This window comes from Protomyctophum parallelum (assembly GCF_964188405.1).
Source record: "Protomyctophum parallelum genome assembly, chromosome: 13".
NCBI lineage: Eukaryota > Metazoa > Chordata > Actinopteri > Myctophiformes > Myctophidae > Protomyctophum > Protomyctophum parallelum.
The window spans coordinates 23,195,637-23,219,562 of NC_139708.1; the positions used below are offsets into that span (position 1 = coordinate 23,195,637).

At 42.1% G+C, this 23,926-nt stretch overlaps 4 protein-coding genes across 4 annotated transcripts; 1 reads left to right on the plus strand and 3 right to left on the minus strand.

Moving 5' to 3' along the window:
- Positions 1-2,532: 2,532 nt before the first annotated feature.
- armc5 (armadillo repeat containing 5) lies at positions 2,533-9,630 on the minus strand. The gene is made up of 8 exons (XM_083779825.1): positions 9,413-9,630; positions 8,739-9,227; positions 8,611-8,641; positions 7,384-7,494; positions 6,260-7,148; positions 5,326-6,149; positions 4,984-5,116; positions 2,533-4,286 (listed from the first exon to the last, which is right to left on the minus strand). The coding sequence occupies exons 2-8, from the start codon at positions 9,135-9,137 to the stop codon at positions 2,810-2,812; spliced, it is 3,864 nt and encodes a 1,287-aa protein (XP_083635951.1). The 5' UTR covers positions 9,138-9,227; positions 9,413-9,630; the 3' UTR covers positions 2,533-2,809.
- Positions 9,631-10,068: 438 nt separating this feature from the next.
- Positions 10,069-11,136, plus strand: LOC310869139 (uncharacterized protein). The gene is made up of 2 exons (XM_083779738.1): positions 10,069-10,172; positions 10,444-11,136. The coding sequence occupies exons 1-2, from the start codon at positions 10,073-10,075 to the stop codon at positions 11,046-11,048; spliced, it is 705 nt and encodes a 234-aa protein (XP_083635864.1). The 5' UTR covers positions 10,069-10,072; the 3' UTR covers positions 11,049-11,136.
- A 780-nt stretch (positions 11,137-11,916) lies between these two features.
- On the minus strand, positions 11,917-14,331 carry LOC310869133 (uncharacterized protein). The gene is made up of 3 exons (XM_083779732.1): positions 13,704-14,331; positions 13,328-13,571; positions 11,917-12,789 (listed from the first exon to the last, which is right to left on the minus strand). The coding sequence occupies exons 1-3, from the start codon at positions 14,061-14,063 to the stop codon at positions 12,068-12,070; spliced, it is 1,326 nt and encodes a 441-aa protein (XP_083635858.1). The 5' UTR covers positions 14,064-14,331; the 3' UTR covers positions 11,917-12,067.
- A 142-nt stretch (positions 14,332-14,473) lies between these two features.
- On the minus strand, positions 14,474-22,639 carry elob (elongin B). The gene is made up of 4 exons (XM_083779800.1): positions 22,590-22,639; positions 21,137-21,271; positions 18,589-18,697; positions 14,474-15,926 (listed from the first exon to the last, which is right to left on the minus strand). Exons 1-4 carry the CDS (start codon positions 22,590-22,592, stop codon positions 15,814-15,816), a joined length of 360 nt encoding a protein of 119 aa, XP_083635926.1. The 5' UTR covers positions 22,593-22,639; the 3' UTR covers positions 14,474-15,813.
- Between the last annotated feature and the right edge of the window lie 1,287 nt (positions 22,640-23,926).

Genomic DNA, 23,926 nt, shown 5'->3' on the forward strand with positions numbered 1-23,926 from the left:
CAGCAGCACAGACAGCAGGTTCCCACCATAGACTAGGTTATGATTCTCTTCCTGTATCCTCAGGATTGACCACAGCTATAAAATAATGTCGTCTTTACAAATTAAAAACTGCAGTATGAACACAATAACTAACGTCCTGGCGTCCACATGAATGTGTCCAACAAATAAATAACATGCTAATGTAAAGTAACCACTTGTCTTATTGTTAGACGTAGATTTACTTACTTACCTTCCATGCGTGCAGAATTCTGCAGGAGGAAAACAGCGGCTGTGATGAACAGTGTTGCCAGGTGCTGTGAGAGAAACAAGCAACCTAGGTCCACGAAAACAAGCCATACAGTGAGGACCCAAAGTGGGGTCCGGGGACCCCCAGGGGTCCTTGAGGGAGTTTCAGGGGGTCCCCAGCTAAATTATAGTTTGGATGAATCCCCCCCCCCCCCCTTACTGTATATGTTTCTTTTCCCTTTTTGCTTCCTTTATGATGAATTCCTGTTCTGTTCTTTAACTATATAGAAGTGTCTATTTGTACGTCTCTAAATGTTTTGATGAATTGAACATGGTGGACCCTCTTGTAAACAAGTGTAATGCTTAATTGGTTCGTCCACTCACAGTTAACAGTCTTTGACTATGTCTATCATAATCATCATTGGCCGAGGGTGGCCACCAACATACGCAGCTCAGACATTTGCTCAGAGACATGATGTAAATTCTCCATTCATTGTCAATGGCATTTAATGTTTGTGTTGAGACAATCTACACTATAGCTGTTTATAGGAGGGGCTAGCGCCCCTCAAAAAAGTACAGGGTTTGATTTATTCTACATTGTCTGAATCAACTTTGTTTATTGTTTATTTGACTTTCAGAGCTGTTTCAGCATACAATGTAAGTCAATGAGAAACATATTTTCAATGATCAATTTCTAATCACTGGAGCAATATATTTTGTAGTGGTGCAACCACTCCTATAGACAGCTATGTGTGTGGCTGTGTCCCTGCCTGGGTCTGTCCCTGGCTGTGTGAAAATAGCGTTTGTTCACCAAGTGTCACTGTTGCACAGCCTCACACACAGGCCATGAAGGAGAGCTTCTACAGTACGTACAGCACAAGTACAGTACAGCACCACTCACTTCAGACAGGTCTGATTTTTATTTTATTTCTTGACCACATTTGGAGTTAGTTACATCATGGTGAGGTAACTACAAACCCAAAACTCTACCAAAGTGGTATTGCCCTTTAATTCTAGATTCATAATTAACTTTGTCCAAATACTGCTGTTTCAATGTATTTATTCAGGAGCATAACTTTACATGGGGCAGGGGAAACCTGTGCATTTCTGATATTCCAATCTATGCTTCTTTATCTCTATGTACAAAATACACAAATGGCACCTAGACCAACCCTGATAGTTCTATTTCTTCCAGCTAAATTATATTGATAAAATGCAATGACAATTTAATATCCAAAATGAAAATGAAGGGGGGAAAACAATGTCTTGAAATTAATTAAATTACATTTTATGTTAGTGATGCACTGTCTGCTGGCAACTAGGCCGTCAATTTACATGGAAGCTTGACTAAGTATAAACATGCTTCTAATTTAAACTAAACTACAAACCAAAGCTGAATAAATGCGTAAACGGTGCTGGGGGGGGGGGGGGGGGAAAGGCTTTCATTTGAAATAAGACATACACAGCTCGTTTCCAGGTAATTGTTGTTGAACCTGCAGTTGCACAATTAAAGAGTAATTTTTCTAAGATTTATCACAATGGCATCTTGTCTGAAAGCTATAGCACATAGACACATGGGGACTACAAATTTCATGCCCCCAAATCAGACAGCGGCCCCACTTCTGGTCCGTTAAAACGGCCCATAGAAGTCCACTGAAATTAAACTTTAATAGCCTACTTTTAAAATAAATTAATACGAAATGAACTGAAGGCTATATTGATTTGAATAAAAATATGTTTCCAAATGTAAGAAAGTGTCTTTATCAACATATAGTGTTTTCTCAATAGAGGATGTATTTCACATTTCATTTACCACTTGCATAATGTTAACAGAGCAGAGGGGAGACGGCAGACAGAGAACCTATATTTTAAGGGACGTCACTGCCTTTACGAGGCTGAGCGCCGACTTTGAAGAGTGGAATTCTCAATAATAAATCCTGATTCCGACTGACTTTGTTCATTCATGTCTATATTTTTGAACACGTCACGTATATGTTCTACCTATACCGCGGAGCTCCGACGGTGTGTTTTAACGTTGTCAACTTAACTATAATTAACTTGGCTGAATAGTTGGGAAAATTACCCAGCTAAATGGAGGAGTGACAAGATGCTGTTTGGATAATAGCATATAAAACGAAACAAATATATGTGGGTATTGAAAACCTCAAGGGATGCGACCGTGATACCGTGCGACCACTTTAACTTGAGATTTACAATGCTAGCACTTTTGACACACTGATGGAGTATATTATAGTACATTGTGGGTTGTATATTGAGATGGCAAGTATGTGACATTGAAAACAAATCAAGATAAGGGACACTTTATTAGAACACAAAATAAATTGCCACAGCCTCAGAAATGAACCAGTGAAATTAGGGTATTTTATGATGCCTCTCATAGGGAGTGCATTGACAGCTGTAGTACACGGTTCTAACGGACCAGAAGTGGGGCCACTGATCTCATTTGGTGGCGTGAAATTTGGAGTCCCCGTGTCTCTATAGCACATGCCCTCTTACAAACCTCACTTCTCATATGCCCTCTAATCTCATAATTATCATGCACTGTCACTCCCTTATTATTCCCTCAGGTCAGAGCTATGGTGGCCAAATTCAATACATCCCGTTTCAGAGTTGTGCAATCGGCCTCTCTGGCAAGTCTACGCAGGCAATCTCCGGCAGAGTTGTAAGGGAAGGGCTGACACCCCAGCAGGAGTAGCAGGCAGGCCTTGCCCAGGCCTGGAAAACTGTACTGCTGAGAAAACCAGTACGCCTGGGGGAGGAAAGCATTAGGGGACCAGCAACTTCCATCACTGGATTTTGTAGAGCGGGGAGAGTCCTGAGCTGCTGGGTTCTTTGGCAATAGCCTTAACGCTTGTGGAGTCAGGGACTTGTCCATGATTGACATACGGCTTGATTTGGTAACCAGGCGGACACTGGTGGTTGTCGTCACATCTGCACTTGACTTAAGAGCCTTGTTGATCTTGTAGTGTGGTCCACAGGCAGGTGGCTGTTTGCGATCTATTTGGTGAGGGGAATCAGATGCAGGATTGCCCGGTTTCGCCATCTGTCCCGATGAATATTCTGGCTCTGCCTCGATAACGCTCAGCTCCAAACTAGATGTACGATTAGCCAAGCTCTCATCAGCAGACTCCCCCTCTAAGCACTCTGGGTCCATGTTACATGCACCGCTCTCCCGGTTTCCCTCTGTGGAAACCATTGCAACTCCACTAGCAGACTTGGTGAAGCAAGACTGGAGAAGAGAGATGCAGAGATCTTCCGCCTCCCTCTGCAGCTCCGTCACCAGGAATCGGCACGCTCCGATCATCATCTCACCTATACGTGTGCTCTGGAAAGTCTGCTCCTCCATTAAGTGCTCCTCCGTGGCCAGACTTTCCAATGCCAGAGATCCCAAAACTTCACACCGTCCTCCAACCCCCATCTCTCCATCTTGTTCTTTTGTGTCTTCTGTGTGTGTGGCCAAGCGACAGCCATGCAGGTAATGTAGTACTGGTAGCAGCATACCTCTGTTAACATCCTTAATAGGGATAACTGCACCAGCGCTGCCTTGTGCTTCTCCAAATCCCCCCTTCAAAAGAGCCCTGAAGTACTCGGACGCGGCTGCATCCGTTCCTTCCATTCCAGCCAAGACACTTCTGTTGGCTGACACCTGGGTCCCATCGTCCAGCAGGAAAAAGAGGTCGAAGGTTGAATCTTGGTAGGGACAAAATCTATCTAGACGAGTCTTTTTCAAGGGAGGGGGTGAACATCTTCCAGTTGCACCATCTGAGAGAGCTTTGACTGAACCAAGTGTCCTGGGCTGTCTAATGTCTAGCTCTGTTTTGAGGCCACTCATCAGGCTAGACAGGCATCCAATAAGGACAGAGCAGTACAGCGAATGCGGCTGAGATGCAGGGGCTAAATGGGGCGTACTAAAACAATCAGAGAGTGCACAGTCAACAGCCTTGTCTTCCTCTTTCTCCTCCTCATCACAACCCAGGTGCTGCAGAGCCAAGTGTAGCCCACCATGATCCAAAAGAAGTTTCTTCAAGAAAGCTTTGTTGCTATGATGGGAAAAACAGAGGGTATGTCAAATAGCTGAATACAGGAAATCTAGCAAATTGTGTGCCAATACATGTATGATTAAAGGAGAGTTCCGCGCAACCTGTTTTTTTCTTTTTACTGAATTCTGATGATATGAACCCGTTACGTGGCGAAAACGAAATACAGGGCACTAAAAATACAGGCCATTAAGAAAGGTAGGCAGTCTCAAACCGGCCAAACGCTGTGCAGTGTAAGCAGGACAGCGTTCTACACTCCGTGGAGTTATTCCCCACAACAACAGATGGAGAGAAAAAATAATATTTTTCGTGCAATTGAAGAAGAGATCTACTGGTAGTGCTTGACCGGCCGACGGCCGTGCAGATAAAACGCTCAGAATGGATTTTGTTTGGTGCTGATTCTGATGATTATCATCATCATATTATGGTAAGAAAACAAGTTCGGGCCCAGACGGTTAGCTCAACCATCTGGGCACCTAGGCTGCTGAGCTAGCCTGACGGCGTGCCACAGGTTCGACTCCCGGTCCCGACGGCCTTTGCCGCATGACTTCCCCCCCATTTCCTGTCAGATTACTTTCAACCTATCAATAAAAGGCAGAAAAAGCCAAAGAATATCCGCCCAAACGAGTTGGGCGGAACTCTCCTTTAATATTGACCACATTTTATCTGTGTTTCACACTGGCTTTATCACACTACTCACCTGCTGACTAGTGGCAAAGACAGTGCACAGATCATCTTGTCTGACTCTGAACCTGAGAGGATCATATGGGCCAGAACCCCAGAACCAAACCCAGACTCACACTGAACACGCAGATTGTTGAGTAGAGCAACACCTACAGGAACAAAGACAATTACCAATTACTATTATTTCATCAATTGGACCAGAACTTATGTGTGAATCTTCAGTGTTCATTTAACTCAGAGTGTACAAATGTAACTAAATGGACCCTTACGGTTACATTAGTACACTACACTCTGACTTACAAATGCAGACATGAACACTGAGGATTTTACTGCGTGCAACACTTGAGGTCTAGCTTACCAAGCTGTTTAACTTTGGCCTTTACTCGTTTAGTCTGCTTCTCCCGTCTTCCTGGCAGTTCTTCTCTCTGACAGAGATGGTGACGAATCAGAGCCACCGAGCCAGTTCTGACCAGCGCCTCCAGGCATAAAGGGTTGCAGCTCAGTCGACACATCATGCGGAAGCACCGGACACTGGGATCCTTGTGGCGGGTGAGGTAGAACAACAGGCCAGAGACTGTCCCGGTGTTGATCAGCGAAGTGCTCGGGTCAGTGGCGTGAGAGAAGCGCGAGAGCAGCAGCAAGATGGGAGACTCGGGGGCCCAGGGCTCAGGGTGGTATGGGTTGTAGTAGGTCTGGCTAGGTCGGGGTACCGAGGGAGGCGTTTCTAGAGCAAACAACAGCCGGGCTGGCGTATGGACCCGGGGCCTCTTCTTGTGTGAAGAAGAGAACTTTGATGGGGAAATGGGTGTTTGGGGGGTTTTGGCGGGGGAGGACAGAGGGGAGAGGGGACATGGGGACAGGGGGGAGGAGATTTGGAGGTGAAGTGAGGGTGTACTGGAGGACTGCGGGGAAAGGATGGAATCAGGCTGGGGGGTGGAGAAAGACACAGCTGAGCTTTTAGATGAGGATGACGGGAGGGGCTGGGGTGATGGCTGAATGTGTTTGGGATTGAAGAAAGGGGACTGACAGGGGATTTTGAGGGAGGAATCAGGGTTTGTGGAGGATGTTTGAGGAGATGCAGAAGGCTGGATCTGAAGACTCCCCCATTCTCCTTCAACTCCAGATGGAGACTCAACCGGATCCCCCTCAGACGTGATCAGACCCTCAGATACCAACCAGGACCTGGACAAAAAGGCACAAAATATAATAATAAATACAATTATTAAAGTCATTTGGAGTGAAGATCAACAAACAAGAGTTTGTGTGTGAGTCCATTGTTTTTCTTAGCTCACCTCAAGCTTAGAAAACTGGATGATCCAGGACCCTGGTCCTCCCTCCTGTTCACCTCAGTTGGGAAGTCAAAACATTCAAAAGAAGATGGGGACAGGAGCTCTGAGGGAGACATGTTGGAGGTAGGATTTCCATCCACCTTCTCAGAAGATGGCTCCTCGCCTTTAGCAAATTCAACCAGTCGAGAAATTAGCAGAGGGACCAGTCCTAATTCCTGCATCTGTTCCAGGGCAGATTCATCATAAATAAAGTCAGCACAGCCAGAAATGGCTAATCTGGAAAGTGGGTGATTCTGGTGTTTGGCCAAAAAAGCAATGAGCGCCTCCAACCCACCACTTTCCGTCACTTTGTAACGGTTCACAGCTTCCTTGCAACACAAGCAGAGTGCCCTGAGGAAAATGCCAGACTTACTAAGGGGGTCTTTCTTAACCTCTTCCGTGAACTTCTGAATGACCCCCAGTGCCCCCATGAGAGGACGTAAGCAGCCTTGGGAGCACATGTTGGCCAAGGTTTTCAGTGCCAGCTCTTCAAAAGGACTGTCAGAGTCAGACTCCTCTGATGCCATGACACCAAGTGGCGCGAGGACACCTGAGCGGGAGACCTCGCGGGCGCATTGGATGCTACAGCCACGGGTTAGCTCATGGATGGTCCGCAGAGCTGCCCGCCTCAGTCCATCTGGGTGTTCTGGGGCAATGAGTGGAGCCAGAGCAGTTAATGTCCCCTGAGTGAGCAGCAAGAGGCGGTTAGAGGGCGTATCAGAGAGGTACTGCAGGGCACGGGCAGCTGACTGAGCACACAACAATTTAGGACACGGGGCTTTGGCCGGAGTGTCTGTTGGGGAGGATGGGGAGGAGGACAGAGGAAGACAGAGGAGGAGGAGGGGAACCCCGCCTGTAAATAAAATGAAGAGAACCAAAGAATTAGTCATCAGAATGTACACAACAACTTTGTATAGTTGGACCAAACATTATGCAATAAAACTAAGAATTATTTTTTCATAATGTGAATTTACTAGAACATAACATCAACAAACCACATTGAGTGGACTACCTGAACAATTACGCTGCCATAATCAAATCAGAACTACTGCATTGGTAAATGCCAACATTGGCATTTGCAAACATACCAGCAGTGTGGATGAGAACTGAATTATCTGGATCCATAGCCAAGTTCCCCAGAGCCCGAGCTGCTCTGTTCTGAATGGTCTCTGTGGCAACATTTCTCTTCAGGATATCAACTGAGGAAGGGGGGAAATTGTAATTTTATGCTGTTAAAGGAGAATTCCATGCTAGAATGCTTTCTTATCTTTCTTTGTAGTTGTTACGTCCCTACCAAAGAGGTCCAGGTGTTTTTTTGTGCAAAAACTCTTTATTGGCTATTTTCCCTACCATAAGCCAGCCCATAACCATAATTGCATTGCATTGAATGGGAATTGAATGGGGCTATGGGGTGTTATGCTAGTTCGCTTATTTCCATCGAAAGAAGTAGTAAAGTGTGCCGCTTGGGATATTATTTACATTATGAAGAGAGGATATATACAAAGAAATTATAATTTTGAGCGATGGAAATAAGCGAATTAGCACAACACCCCATAGCCCCATTCAATTCCCATTCAATTCAATGCAATTCATTTAGGGCTTATGGTAGGGGAAACAGCCAATAAGGAGCTTTTTCACAAAATAACACCTGGACCTCTTTGGTGGGGACGTAACAACTACAAAGAAAGGTAAGAAAGCCTTTTAGTATGGAATTCTCCTTGATGTCACGTCATCTTTAGCACATTCTCTGGGTTGTATAGTATTTATGATTTGATTGTATTTATTCAGCTTTGTACAGTACTTATGCTCAAATATTGCTGGCTTGATTTGTGTATCTATCTAGTAGTCAGTGTGTATGTCTTTCTGTCTTGTACTATTATATAGCATGGTCATGGAATACATAAGTGTGTATCTCCTGCATCTTGGTCAGTGTATACGTAAACTTTGTGTGTGTGTTGCACCCAAAGTGCTTTCCAATCAAAGATTACCAGTAACAACAAAATAGCCATATAAAAGCAAGTTAAAAAAATATAAATCACAGTAAACTGTAGTCCCTCTAGCAAGAGAGCAGGGCTCAAAAGGTCAAAATTGTCGGTCAATGCAAACCAATTGGTCCTGTTGAGTCTGGGGTGTAAGGAATAGCCCAGCCTCAAGGGGCCACTAGCAGCGCTTTTATTAGACTCTTCTTGATAATGGATACTCTAGGTTGGGATATCTGACAGGTGTGATTATTATAAGGGTTTCTAACTAATAAGTATTGTTTATCCTTCTCTCAATAAGACAATTCTCCACATTTTATTTATATTTTCACTTACCCACAACAGTTATTCCATCAAGCTTACGGACCTACAATGAAAAGGAAATGGAAACAAATGTATGAAAGGAAATAGTAATCTCTGTAAATATAAATATTACAGCCTACCTCCTTGAACCATCATCTCACCTCAACACGTGTCTCTAACTCAGTGCAGCAGTTGGCAAGGATGCTGAGAGCCAGGTCCAGGGTCTTTTTGGAGCACTCCGGGTGCTTGAGATGGTTCAAGAGGGGCTTGAGTCCTCCCTGAGTTCTGAATCGGGCAATCCCAACACAGCCACCCTTGATGTGCTGTGTGCGGATGGCCACCAGTGCTCGCCACTGGGCAACTTTGGTCCTTTTGTCAACATCCCTGCCACCACCTGTCTCTGTGTCTGCCGTCTCATTCCTCTGGTCCTCAGCAGCTGAACAAGATTTGGACAGGTGATACAAACACCAGGTCAGCGATGATTCTGGGGATGATGAACGCACCTCTCTGGTGGGTCCTCGTGTCTGTTTACAGGTATCTTGCGCAGGTGACGCTGCCATGATGTCACTTGCCCAACAGATCCCAGGTTCACTTCTTATTTTTCCTCAAGCCACTTTGGACTGATATAGGTGCCACTGTTCTGTGAGCATCTGTAAAGACATACAATGAAGGATAGTTCATTTTACTTGATTAAATGATTAAATAATTGTTGCATTTTGTTGAAAGCTGTAATTTCTTTCATTGGTGTTGTTTTCAAAGTTTATACAGTAATGTGGTTCAAAACACGGTTGACAAAAACTACAGATACCGGCATGAAAAAGATAAATTGTACCACCTGACTGCTCTCTCGAATGTGCTGATGGGAGATGTAGTTCCAATACGTCCGGTCCACTCCCTAAAAAAAACAGGCCTACATACTGAGGCGGCCAAACGAACGTTATACTATGTAGAGGTGCGTTGCTTAGTTTAACATATTTTTTTCACTTTACTTGAATAATTAAATGCCTATTTGATCAATGTTTTGTTACCAATGGTCGAACAAATTTTGTGAAACAAAAAGCAATCGTCTTGGTTAGCAGCTAACGCCATCTTTAGCCAAGCAACAAACAAGGGCGGTAGGGGGAGGGAGTTAGGCAAAAGGGGGTGGGTCGATCATATTTATCATGGGCTTTGTAGTTTAAAATGTATCACCAAACCAAAGCTTGCTTGGTGTATTTTTCCCATAATAACTACATGTCCCATGGTACTGACATAAGGCTTCGCACGTCTCGTTTCCCAATGCATGCAGGGATTGTAGTTTAGATGACACACTCAAGCCTTAAACCCCACTATGGCGATAACTAAAAGAACTGCATTTTCCAAATTCCTTGGTGAGGTTGTTATAATCATCGCTTAGTTGATGCAGAAAAATTCATCGGTGCCATACAGAGGTTGTTAAACTCTACGATAAATCTGCGACTAATAACTTTTATAGAATCCACCGCAGTTTAATAACATGGAGGTCATAGAGACCATTGTGACAAAAAATGTTGAAATAGAAGAAAATGTCAATGAAACAGTGGTGTCAAACATGGACCACGAGACAACAAAACCAGGTTAGTGGTGAATCCACCGTGAAAAAAGCAGATCTGGTGCATGCGAGGAGCCAGGAGGGCTCGATGAGTTCATGCCGAGTCTATTCCTATAGTTACATTCATGTCAATCATAATTCATAAGTGATATATTACCATTATACATGTATATTGAACACATCCAATACATGTATACATTTTATTTACCAATAACAGAGTTCACAGCACTTTGTCTTTTAAATTAAAATACATGGTCATTCATTTACATGATCCATTGTTGCTTTCTTCTCTCTAGAATTTGTATGGACTCTGCAGGCCACATGGCACCTAGTAAACATCCGCCTTGAAATGGACCAGGCATTTGATCAGCCTGTGTGCAAGAAAAAGAAACTTTGGGAAATGGTGGCAGAGAAGGTCAATGCTAAGTTGAGGGAATGTGGAAACACTGATGTGACTGCCAAGGCTTACGAGTGTGACCTCAAGTGGAGAAACATGTTGTCAACATACAGGAAGAATGCTGAGAGAGCCAAGAGGCTCGGAGATGGCAGTGTCCACTGGGAGTTCTTCAGGGCCATGCATGAAGTACTGGGCAGGAGCAGGGAAGAGATAGAAACGCAGCGTAAGGCCAAGCTTAATGGGACTAAACTGGGCAAAGCCATTGCCAGCAAGCGGTTCACACCTATTCTCCCTACACCTAGTCTTATGGCTGCACCCTGCCCCTCTCGTCCTCCACAGGATGTTCTGCAGCTCTACCTGGAGCTACAAGAGAGAAAAATGAACATGTGGGCCCAGCAAAAGGCCCTTGAAGAGAGGAAGATTGAGGCTATCAACAACCTGGCACAGGCCATTGCTAGTCTGGCTCAAAGTAACACTGTTCAGTTGTCAAAGGATGGACATTGAGCAGACTGCTGAGCTTCCATTTGTGTTTGTCAGCATTTTAAGACAATGCACTACAGATGGAATAGGTTGAAAATGGTTACAAATGTTTGAGTCTGTTTAATCTTGGAACATTGTATTTTTATTACAATGACATGGGGTATAGCTTCAGGTATAGGGTAATACAATACTAATAAACAAGGCATCCTACCCCCACTACACTAGACATTGATTGAATATGAATACTGATTATCCCTTCCGACCTTTCACAAGAAAACAATTTTAGGAATTGAACCAAAAAACAGGATTCTTAGCCTATGTGCTCGTAGTTCCAATTCAGACCATGTAAAGATTATAAGTGAAACACCTCTACAAGTTGTACACACACACACACACACACACACACAGTAACAGTTTTGACATAATTGATCGCGAGAAAAACAATCTATGTTCGGGATTGGTCCCAAAAACCTGATCGGAGCACCTCTAATAAGTCGACCAATTGATTAAAATGTTTGATGTCCTCAAAGCTGTTGAAGAAATGTGTTTAACCAATTCTGAACAGGAACCCCTTCTGGTGTTTTTAGCATGTTATACTTTAGCTATTGAAAAATAGATCTACAAGCTCATAGACCTACAAGCCACAAGCTTATAGGTCTGCTATTTTTTAAAAGGTGTGAAAATGTGGCACAAATCTTTGAATATATATTCTCTCACAGCGAACGTCTTTAATTCAAATCTTTGCTTTTGCTTCTTCCTTAAGACCTGGTAGCAAATTGGTCCCCAGATTTGATGGATTATTATTGCACCCATTTGCCACCAATTTCAGTATTTCAATCAGTGGCTCATTGGCTGAAACAGTGATGGGGTTCAAATATATTTTTTAATTTGTTATTACAATCGCAAGGTGGTTCCCAATCAAATTGGTAGTTGGTCTGATTTAATTCAACATTATGCATATACACACTGCTTAGAAGACATGGGGGATTCTATTTGTCAATGTATTTCTATAAACAATAAAGCCTGTCCAATGTCCATAGTGATCACGTCCTTTGAGAGTCAAACTCTTTATACAACAGGTCTGAGATGGCCTCCCGTCTGTTAATACCCCCATCATCTACCTCCCCCTCTCCTTCCTGGATGTTGCCTTCCTCCTCCACTTTTCCTTTAAACACTTGCCCTATGTCTAGAAATACATTGTGTAGTATACAGGTAGTCAACACAACTGCTCTGGCCCTTTCATAGTTGCCCGTGTCCAGATGCCTGAGCCTTTGAAATCTAGCTTTCAGGTTAGCAATAGCTTGGTCTAGAATGTTAAAATGGTCCTCCAAAGTCTTGTTGAAGAGATTCTCCCTTGCTCCATGACATGCAACATATGGTGTTAAAATCTGAGCAGTCAGGGGGTAACCGGCTCTAGCAACAAGGCATGAACCTGGGGGCACTAGTTCAGGGTGCTGTGCAAGTCTGTCTCTCAGAGTGCTGGCCTTGTCCATGTCTGATCCCTTGCTGATTCTACAGTGCATGAACCGGCCTTTACCGTCACACACTAGCTCCAGGTTTAGCCAAGAGTCAGGGTGGGTCTCCTTCTTCATCCTCTTCACCTCTGGCACCGTGCTCTCCACATCCTGTCCCCCTCTAGGCAGGCGGATCCGGATCGGGATGTGAGTGTGCCCCAAAACACCCAGGACCTTGGGGACACATTGGTCTTCCAGCCGCTCCGATTTCCCCAGTAGATTGGACAGAGGGAAGGCGGCAAACTCTCGCTCTGGTAATGAGAGACACACAACAGTAACCATAATCATTCGTTGGCACTTGTTATCGCTGCAGTCTATATGCACTTCGAAACTGGCCCCCGTAATAAAAGAGTCCCCCCACCCCTTTTTCCCATACTGTACATGTTCTTCACTTTTATATGATTTCCTGTTCTTTCATAGAAGTGTATATTTGTACGTCTTTTGTTATGAATTGAAATGGTGGACCCTGATGTAAAAAAGTCTTGCGCGTCGTCCACAAAGTAGTAGATTTTGTATTGACTTGTGTTTTCGTTTGAAATGCACCCATTCTACATACTGTGAAATAAAAAAATGCAATCAATCAAACTCTATAGTTAGTCTTCTAGCCCCATATGGCACTTCTCCCTCCACTCATACTGTAGTAGACTACAGTCTGTAGTGTACAGTGTCACTGTGACAGTCATCTCAGAGCTACAGTATGAACGCCATATAGTTAGTAGTACAAACTAGCTATAGGTGTTTTTACAACCCACATTTTCTTCATCACCCACACAAAAAAAGCAAACCTACCAACTGGCCACCTGATTTGTTCTTTCTCCAGCATGTTGACACGCTCACAAAAAGAAAAGAAGATCCTGTGGATGTTTCCCTTCTCCAGACGGAATCGATTAGACACAGAGCGATAGGTGATACGCTTGGAAAGGAGTGTGAGGGACAGAAGAACCGTGTGGGATAGGGATAAGCGGGCTCGTCCAGCCAGACGAAGCCTGTTGTGATGATTTGACTTGGAATTCTGAAGCAGGTCTGCAATGTGCTGAGATTTTAAAACATTAAGAACTGTCAGGGACACAAGTAGTCTGACACAATAGTCTGAATTTCATCTAATCCTGTATGATATGAAAGCACCACAGGCACAGGATGTTTGTTTGAGACATGCTTACCGTACCTTAATTGCATTACTGTCAACAGTGTCAGTGGCAAGTGTTTCTTCTTGGAACCCGGGTTCCACTTCTTCGGGGGAACCCGACACTGTTGTTGCTTCTGTTGTTGATGAAACTTGAAGTGCTTCTGTTGATGTTGATGAAACTTGAAGCTCTGTGTGCGTCTGGGTCTGGGGTGGCACTAGCTGCAGGTAAAGAGTCGCCGTCTCTGCTCGAACCTTGGCGATGAGGTCTGCCTCCAACATTTCTCCAACTGCTTGGTCCAAACGTTGTTCCAGTTCACTCTGGCACAAAGGCTCCCATTCCCGTTCCATCATATCCAGCACGATTCTGCCTGCTGACTGAATATGATCACTGATATCCATTCTCCCGTCGGCGAAAGTCGGTTGATAATGGCACCGCGGGGCAGTCTTGATTGTCTAGCGAAAAGGCGTTGATTTAGCTAAACAAGTTTTAGTCAGTTAGCTTAACCTTAACTGAGCTAAACTGTTAAGAGCTAATGAGGCATTTAATGTAAATTCAGCATGTAGTAGTCTACCAAACTATCGCGAAATGAATATTAACGTATGCAGATATATGCATTTCTAATATCTTCCAAGGACTGTTCCACCATGTGTTGTGATCAGACTGGTTGTCCGCAGCCCGCTTGACTAAGCTCCCCACCCACGGGTCTAACGCAATGTACGTAAACAAGCGCACCTATGCCTTGCTTGCGCACAAAACATCGGGACAATCAATCAAAAACATCCCTACAACAAACCACAGTTCACAGGGATATAAAACAAATTGCTGTTTTAATGTTAACTAAAAGTCAGTTACAGGTGCAGCTTTGATCACGTCCCATTTTAAACAAACCGCAATTTAAATGCATTGCAATATCTCATCTCAATTAAATCCTAGTCATGAACTGGTAAAACATTAAAATATTCATTTAACAGGGTAAAAAAAAATGGGAAAACAATCCAGCTTTTTAGAATTCAGAATTTAAATGTATATAACATTTCCTTTTTTTCAATTCTCCTTTGGTTCCACGGGAAGAAAATTTATAACAATTAGATTTAGTGTTTAACACAAGTTTCAGAATAATGAATGGTAAATATGTTGTCAGAGGGAAATGCGTAGTCCGCAAATCATAGGCACAGTTCTACAATGTCTTTTGATTATGGCAAGTGTCAGCTCCAATCGAATGCTGGAGAATAAGTATATACCTTCTATATTTGACTAGTAAGGTAGATTGAGATTCAGAACCACTTCACAGCAATTTTGATTGCTACCACGCCTGTCAGTCATTTAATTCTAAACGTTCCTGTCTATGTATCTTGGACAATGATAGACTACATTGACAGACTCACTAGCAGTGAAGCTGGCATGATCATGACATGAGTCTGTCAGAGAGGGTAACATTACATTATAGTAAGTTCTGAGACATTACGAAGAGAAACTGTAAAATACAATTCTTGATATGAAAGGAAAATGTCAACAACCTGTATCAGGTCTCTGCTTATGTGCATTCCTACTTTATATTATTCTGATGCCAACAAATGAATCCATTTTATTTCAGATTGGTTTCATGCACACGTTCTCTCAAAGGAAACTAGTAACATACAGATGCACAAAACTCCTAGCTACTGTTGCAACAAATACAACCAGGCCAAAGAGTAAAATGTTAAATCCTAATAGAAACACAAAAGAAAAAAAGAAAAGAAGAAAAAGTCACTCACCCACTGAGCCCCCCAAAAAGAATAAAAAAACACAAGTAAGGTTACAATAACCTTAACCTAAATAAAGACTAGAATTAATTAAATAAGAGGTACAATTCTTGTGTTCAGCCTTTACCAATCCCATGGATGACTGACAGTGTTGTGACAAATCCATCAGGTAATATTAGAAGGGTGTGAATTTATCAATTTATCTAACATGCGTTCATACATTTCAGCATCAATGTTTTTGTTTGACACCCCTAACTCATTCAGAAAAAGGGAATCCGTATTGGTAATTTTTCTGATGAGCTGAAGCTCCATAGTCTGTAAAACTCCCCCAAGGCATCACTTCCCACATTTCACCAGTTCAGCACCCCCCCGCCCCCGCCCCCACCCCCATGCTTCCTTCTTTCCTTCACTGTACAGCCTGTTCGTTGGCTGTGCTGCCCGAGTCCTGAGGTTTCATGACGTCAGGAAGCTCTGGGGGGCTAGAGAAGGTCTCAATCCTCAGCTGCTCAAATGAATCATCTGGGAGAGTGAAGAGGTAGAATGACAAAACAGACACAGAACAGCTGCAGTGTTAATGAACTAACTATTAGTAGAGCAAGGGGAAATTGACATGAATAGTGTGAGTGTGTGTGTTTTGAATTAATGTAAGTAAATTAGGTTTCAATTTAAGAGTTGTTTTGCAGATGAGATTTTAGGTTCATATTTTTGTCCATGTCTGGCTTCAGCCAGTAGATGATAAAATGAAGTGTATTAGAAACAAAGAGAGGAGAGATCCGGGCACTCAAAAATGTGAAGGGATGGGGGCTCATGGAATAAATTCGTTTTAACTTTACGGGTGTGTTCGGAAATGCGCACCGGGAATGTGGTCAGTTTGTTGAGTGTGGCAGGCGGTGATGTCACAGTGTGCCTTATTTACGAACGACCACAGCTGTGACGCATTCACACCGCCGACACCGGACAACCCCAGCTTCAGGGTAGGGTCGCTCAGTGCAGGCATTTTCACACCGATTTTACCTGCAGTGCACTGAATAAACGAACGACAAGAGAGCACACCAGTGCGTTCAGGGCGCATGTCCGAACGCAGGCACCCTACTTCTCTCCTCCATATTTTTTGCGTACTCGGATATCCTCTTCATTTTTAAGTCTACATTTCCGCTGATCCTGGAAGCACCTTCCTTTGAGCAACCAGTTGGTCTCTATTTGAGATATACAGGTCCTTCTACACTCAAAAAGTTAAACTCATATATTCTAGATTCATTGCGCAATTTGCACATTTGTTTAATCTTGATAATTATGGCATACATTTAATGAAAATCTAAAATCCATATCTAAAAATGAAACGCACATTTATAATACAGAAATGTCAAGTGTCAACCATCTGAAAAGTATGTTAATTTATGCACTCAATACTTGAATTAATTATTTCATCAATGGGGCGTGGCATGGAGGTGTGATCAGCCTGTGGCACTGTTGAGGTGTTATGGAAACTGGTCAGTTAAGCACAGTAATACCATGGTCAGTACACAACCATGAATTATGATATTTTACAGCACTGTGCTTTCGTACATTGACAAGATATGGATATACTGATTTCCTTTTCCAGCAGCACTTGGCACAATTTATAATTTAGGCATTTAGCAGACGCTCTTAATCCAGAGCGACTTACATTAAGCAAGAGCAAAAAAGCATGGGAATACATCACATAAAAAGCATTTATCATGAAACATGCATAAGCTAAGAAAGTAACAGTGGAATATCTATATAATGAAACTATACATATAAACTATACTTATATATACTACTATGCTATACATATGTACTATGACGTGCTATGACTATGTCTACATAACATGCTATAAGTCTGTATCAAATGCTATCTAAGTCTACTACAGAAATGCTATCTAAGGGGGTAGGGTAAGTGCTATGGGCCATGATGGGAGTCTGAAAAGGTGGGTTTTCAGACTACGGCGGAAGATTGGGAGTGATGCTGCAGTTCTGACTGCAATGGGAAGTGCATTCCACAGTTTTGGAGCCAGAAGGGAGAAGAATTTGGGACGTGTAGAGCGTTGTCCCAGCGTTTTTAGTGAGGGTACTTCCAGCTTCCCTGCGTTGGCTGATCTGAGTGCGCGGGAGGGTTTGTAGGGTTCAATCATACTTGCAAGATATGGGGGAGCCATACCTTTGGTTGTTTTGAATGCCAGCATCAGAGTTTTGTATTCTGTGCGGGCAGCGACCGGGAGCCAGTGGAGGGAGCGGAGCAGGGGGGAGACATGTGAGAATTTTGGCTGGTTGAAGACCAAGCGAGCTGCGGCATTTTTGATCAGCTGGAGGAAATAGATTGCCTACAGAGCCCAAAGTACTAGTAATATGTGTACCAACCATGGTATTATTGTGCTTAAAACCCTCTAACACCCGCATTAATTTCTACTTGCAAAAAATAGATTTCAACCTTACTACTACTTTGTACTACTAGGACTAAGACTAAAAAATATGTTAAAAGATAATAAATAAAAAAAGCTTTGATGAAAATTTTCTAATAATTATATAATAATATAATAAATTAATAATTTACATTTTGGGGATATCTTTCACAATAATGAATAAAACATGTTCTAGACATTCTAATGATCACAAAAAAACATATATTACAATTATTTTACCTACTTTTATTAGGGTAAAGGTCAAAATGTTCAAAATTGCACAGAGTCCAGACATTTTTATTTGTGTGAATTTCAGCCTCTGTGGGGGGTATTTATATGCAAATATCATGACCAATGGCATTGCAATGAACATCACTGATTTAGGTGAAAAAATAACAGAAAAAAATTATAATAATTTAGTAATTAAATAAAATAAAATTGTTGCTAAAAAGCAACGCTGGGTCTTAGAGGGTTAACTGACCAGCCAACTGGCATAACCTGAACCCCACAGAGAATCTATGTTGTGTTGTGAGAAACTAGATCCAACAACACAAATGAGCTTACGGCTGCTATCAAAGCAAACCTGGGCTTCCATAACACCTCAACAGTGCCACAGGCTTATCACCTCCGTGCCACACCGCATTGATGAAATCACTCGTTTAAAAGTAGCCCAGAACTAGTATTGACTAAAAGCCACCCAGTGCTTTATACAAGGATAAGTAAATGCTTCTTAGGAAATCTTATAAAACAATGTATCTTACCACTCAACCGGAAAGATAATCCAACAGTGGCTGGGGCCTGGGGTCTGGCAGTCTGATTTGTGAACCCACAGTCTCCAAGTGTTTTACTATCATCAAGCAACATGTCATCCTGGCATGATAAAACAAAACAACAGTAGAGCCAGATCATTAAATGTATGCGCACCAGTAGTGCTGCACAATTAATCAAGAAAAAAAAAGATCGAGATCAAGATTCATGAAAACGAATCGTGATCTCAATTCTTGTGGAGGAAAATCGAGTCACATTTGATCAATAATTGTGCAGCACTATGCATCAGTCATGTTTTCAATAGTAGGGCCTCTCAACATCATGTGCAGAATGCAGCACCAAACATGGTTGATACTGTTAGTGTTTCAGGTTTTGAGAGACAACAGATGAAGATTAAACAACTAGGTAGTTATTCATGATGAAACCTGTATGGTGTAATTTTTAACAGGGCAACTACTAGCACACCTCAAAATAAAAGGTGCAAAATAAAATAAAAAGGTTTCTCATATTTCTACTAAGAACAGATATAGTAAACTAATGGTTGTGCTAAATAAGACCCTATTTGGATGATTTTCATTTTCTAAATTGACCTCTTTTTTAACCAATCAATGACACTTATTTTTATAAATGTTTTATAACATTTATAACTACATGTTGTGGGGGGGCGGGGTGATGGTATACAGCCAGTCTGACAGGAAACGGGGAGAAAGATGGGGAGTGACACATTGACATCCTATGACATTAACTAAATGACATTAACCAATGCCTCAGTGTGAACATTAAATACTTTACTTACAAAGACACAACTGTTTCTAGTCTGTTCATACTTTTCTGCTTTGTCTGGCCCAAAATGTCTCTCCATTATTCTTAATGCCAATGGAAGAAGACGTAATGCAATTCCAATTCAAAAGGCCTTGGACATTTTTATTTTTTAGAATGTTCAATACAGAGTAAATGAATGAATAAATAAAATCAGGATGAAAATCTGACAATCACGAGGACAAATAAAACAATCATCTGTTGCAGACCCAAAGATCCTTTCCGGAGCCCCCTTATGGAGGATTTACAGACAGGATCCGACATACATCACAAAGGAATTGGAGAATATCAACTCTACGCAACCAAACTTTCTGACTGTCATAATAGAAGCCTGGAGTAAGTTTTGTGTCAGCTGGACCCCATTTGGCTAGAATGGCTACCAAAAACATTTAATGTTATCCGGTGTGTTGCCATTTGCCAAGTCTGCTTATTTACTGCGACTCGTCCCAGAGTTGTGGGAAGAAAAAAAATAAAGATGTGGGTTGCCGTTATTTGGGCTTGTTTTAAAAACGCAGTGACTTTTTTGACAAATATAACAAGCTAACATTTCTTTGATGTATATACTATAATTCCCCATAGGTTTGGGGAAGAGTGTGAATCACATTGAGACAGAATCGGTCTGGTGTCTCCACTTATTAAGCCCTGGCTGAAGTAGGTGTGTATATTATTAGGAATAAAAAATATATGGCAATATTATAGTTTTTCGAGGTGAGATTTCTCTCGCGATATTTGACCTGTTTTTTGAGGTGGGTTGGCAACACGGTCTGTGCCTTGTCCTTGGCCAAGTGTACTTAAATCCTGCTCTAAACAATGATAGGGAAATATAACACTGTTCACCACTAGACCAGAGTACATCATTTCTAAATTTGTAAACACACAGTGACACCCAATTATTTAACCAATCTGGGAATCCATCAATCCATCTGTCAAACAAATATTAATAATAATTTTAACATCTAGCAAGCTCGTTTCAATACGTGAATTGTGAGGATTTTGTCCTAATTTTAAGTTAATGTTACAGCCGCTCTATCTGGTTCTTCCTGCACTGCAAAAAGAGCTAACAGATAATGTTTGAATATGCCAACACTAGTGTTTTAATGTGCTAGTGCTTTTTCTTAAGTTGCTATAGAAATAAAATTAAATATCTAAAACCTCTTCAGCACCTTTTAAGTACACGGTTAGCGAGATCTGCCAACCGGCTTCAGAAAAATCCAAATGCATCAAGCCTGGCACACTGTAATGCTCACTACTAAGAAAATGTCAACTTTTTTCTATAATGGAGGAGCAACTTAGAACGTTGAATGACCAAGGCCCCTTGGCAAGGCATCCCCACAGCCACAGCATACAAACGCCAACACAGATGAAGCCAATTGGATCACCAGAGACCCATGTACGGCACCACATGACACGACAAATGTGGAAAATTCTCCAAAACAAAATCGCCAGAGGTCGATAGGAATGGCAATGGATGATGTGCATATTGTCGTTCAACACTAAAGTAATGTCAAAATGAAATCGTTTACTTGCAAACACACTGGTGCATTAAATCTCAGTCACTGAATTGTATTTGGGTAAAACAAAACATACTTCCAATTCAAGGGTCTGTGCACCTTATAGGTCCTAGGCTAGGAGCACCTTTATCAGGATTTTCTTAGTACACAACAGATGTGTTTTTCAAAAATCTGTCTTGAGAGATTATGTACAGCATACGGTATAACATACCTTATACAGCCTCTGTTCCTCGGGTGCCCTCTTTAAGATACCTTCCACAATGCGCTTCAGCTCATAAACCGTGGTCGACTCTTTGGCATCTGTGAAGATGGTTGTCTTGTGACGTCGGATCATTAGAAACACATCCTAAGAGGGGGAGGTAATGTTATACACATGAGTTAGATCTGAAAGCATGGAAATCATTAATTTACACACACACACACACACACACACACACACACACACACACACACACACACACACACACACACACACACACACACACACACACACACACACACACACACACACACATAAAGCTGATTTCACTAGGCAGGGTATATTGTGTACATCTAGTGTAGGTGGCTGTAAAAAACATCAATGAACATGAACATCAACAAATACATCCCCTGCTGTTGGCTTTAGCAACCAAGTCATGATTGTTTTTTCTGAAGTATTAGTTGAAGTGGCAATGACCATGTGTACTCCACTATGTGATATACTGAATATAAATTATTTTGTGTACAATTTTGCCCTGAGTGTTCAAGCACCAGTAGAAGTTCCAGCTTCTATATTTACAACCCTCATCCCTCAGTGGAGTCTGTGTGTGGAGATTGTAAATGATTCAGTACTTGGGCCACTGGTTCTCACTATGGGGTACGGAGACCAGCGATTACCAACAACAAATGTAACCGAGTGCGGAAATGGGCCCTTCGTCCATTTGTACATCAGAGTTCAATTAAGAACTCTGATGTTGCAAGGATTTTGCAGTGTAGATTGGGGTACCAGAAACGAGTCCCAGAGATAGACTTAATACTTGTCAAACTGGTGTCCCTGACATTTAAAAGGCTCACTGATCTAAGCAACCAGCCAATTAGACAGTTCCACCCAATATGACATAAGTGTGTAAATCAAGAATGTGAACATTTCTACAACTGTAGTTAATGAACCCATATTCGACAACTGGCAAACGATGTTGAATATTGTATACACTTAAATACGTAATTCTGCACTAGATTCATCCATTTGACTTAGGCTGTAGGTACTATAGGTAGGGTTGTAGCAGTTGAGAGGCTAAAGTTAATGCTAGCATTTCGGTCAGACATACTGCGTTAACTTTTTACTAAACTGCAAAAGGGCTACATAGCAACACCGGCTGGCGCTACGTGTATCACACTTAACAGTATAGCTAGTTTAACTTAGTTGAAATAACAACTTTAACACGCACATCAACGGGTTATGTTAGCTAGTTAGGTTCGCTTGGTGCTAGTTTGGCTGTTAGCTGGGAGCTCAGCTAGCTAAACAAAGACATCAGCGTCTCCATAGTGGTTTAATGGAACGAAGTGAGCTCAGCTCGACACCGCACATTTCAAACACACATATTGGTCAGAACGTTCAACGTAAGTAAGACTTTTCGTTGATCCAAGTTGTGAAATGACAAGCAATTTCTTTTTTCAACACTCACCATTGCTTTCGGTTGGTTGCACACTGCGCCGTTGAATGTCGAGTGAGCAACTGTTGAGGAAAGACGCGATTTCCGGTCAGTGATTTCACAATAAAGAACGAATTGACCAGTGTTCCTTGGGGATTTGCAAGACTGCAAGTCTGCATGTTATGGGAATATTATATTGTAAATTAATTGCTTTTAATGCTCCTTTCAAAACAAGTATTTAAGCAAACTGAAATATACAAAGAATAGCCAGAACAATCCCTCCCAACATGTGAAAATGTTACATGATTGAACCAGTTGTAGGTTGGAACCCTTTTTGTATTCGGGATTGGGATGAAGTTGCTTGAGACAAAAAAATAAATAAAAAAATAAATTCAACATTAACCTTTTATTTTGTATGCAATCAAGTTAATCTGTAGTTTTGTGGTTATTTTGTTTACAACTTGACGCAGCTACAATACTGGCTGCTATTTCTTGCAAGGTATCCCATGCTGCACCGCGACCATCACAACAGCTGTCAAGCAAGAGGTTCAAGAATGAACTGCTATTATTTCCAGAAGAGGGCAGTAAGTGATTATAGCCCAATACCTCACCTCAGTCAAGTTATGGGTATACAGTCAAATTGAGGAAGATTGTTAAGAGATACATTTATGCAAGTGGTCGAGGGGTACATTTATGCAATATACTTTAAATAATAATATATATATATTAGCCTAGTTTCGTGCAATAATTACACAAACAATAAATATAAAACACAAACACACACAGACTATATAGTATACAGTACCACTACACATACACACATTTTTATGCCTTCTTTGCAGTTTGCACACTGTCTATGGACTTTTCAAATCCCATCTCCATCTGGGGTATAGACACATGCACCTACAACTTCCTGGGTGGGTCGGGGTGTACATTATGAACAAACTGCATGGACTCTTCGGGAAAGGACAGAAAAGGCTTTTCTTTCTGAGGCGGTTCCTTAAGAGTATATACTCTAAGGTCGCATTCATACCAGAGAGCTTTGCTGCGATTAAAACGAATCCTGCTGCGCATTGTCAGAAAGTGCGCTTCGTTTGGCAGGTGTGAAGGCTCATTCGAATCCTAATGCGCAGCAAATAACCGCATTTTACTCCGTCCAAAAACGTGGGTTTCGCTTCGCTTCGAATCGCACTTGACTACGATTCGGTGCAGGTGTGAATGCAATCCGCAGTAAATAAAGGAAATGAAGCAAACATAATGTGGCGGGTGAGGAGCTGAACACAGTTGGAGACGGTTAAGGCATATTTTACGCAGCGCAAAGATGTCCCGTTACTGTGGATAGACGTGGTCGAATAAGGAGACTGAAGCTC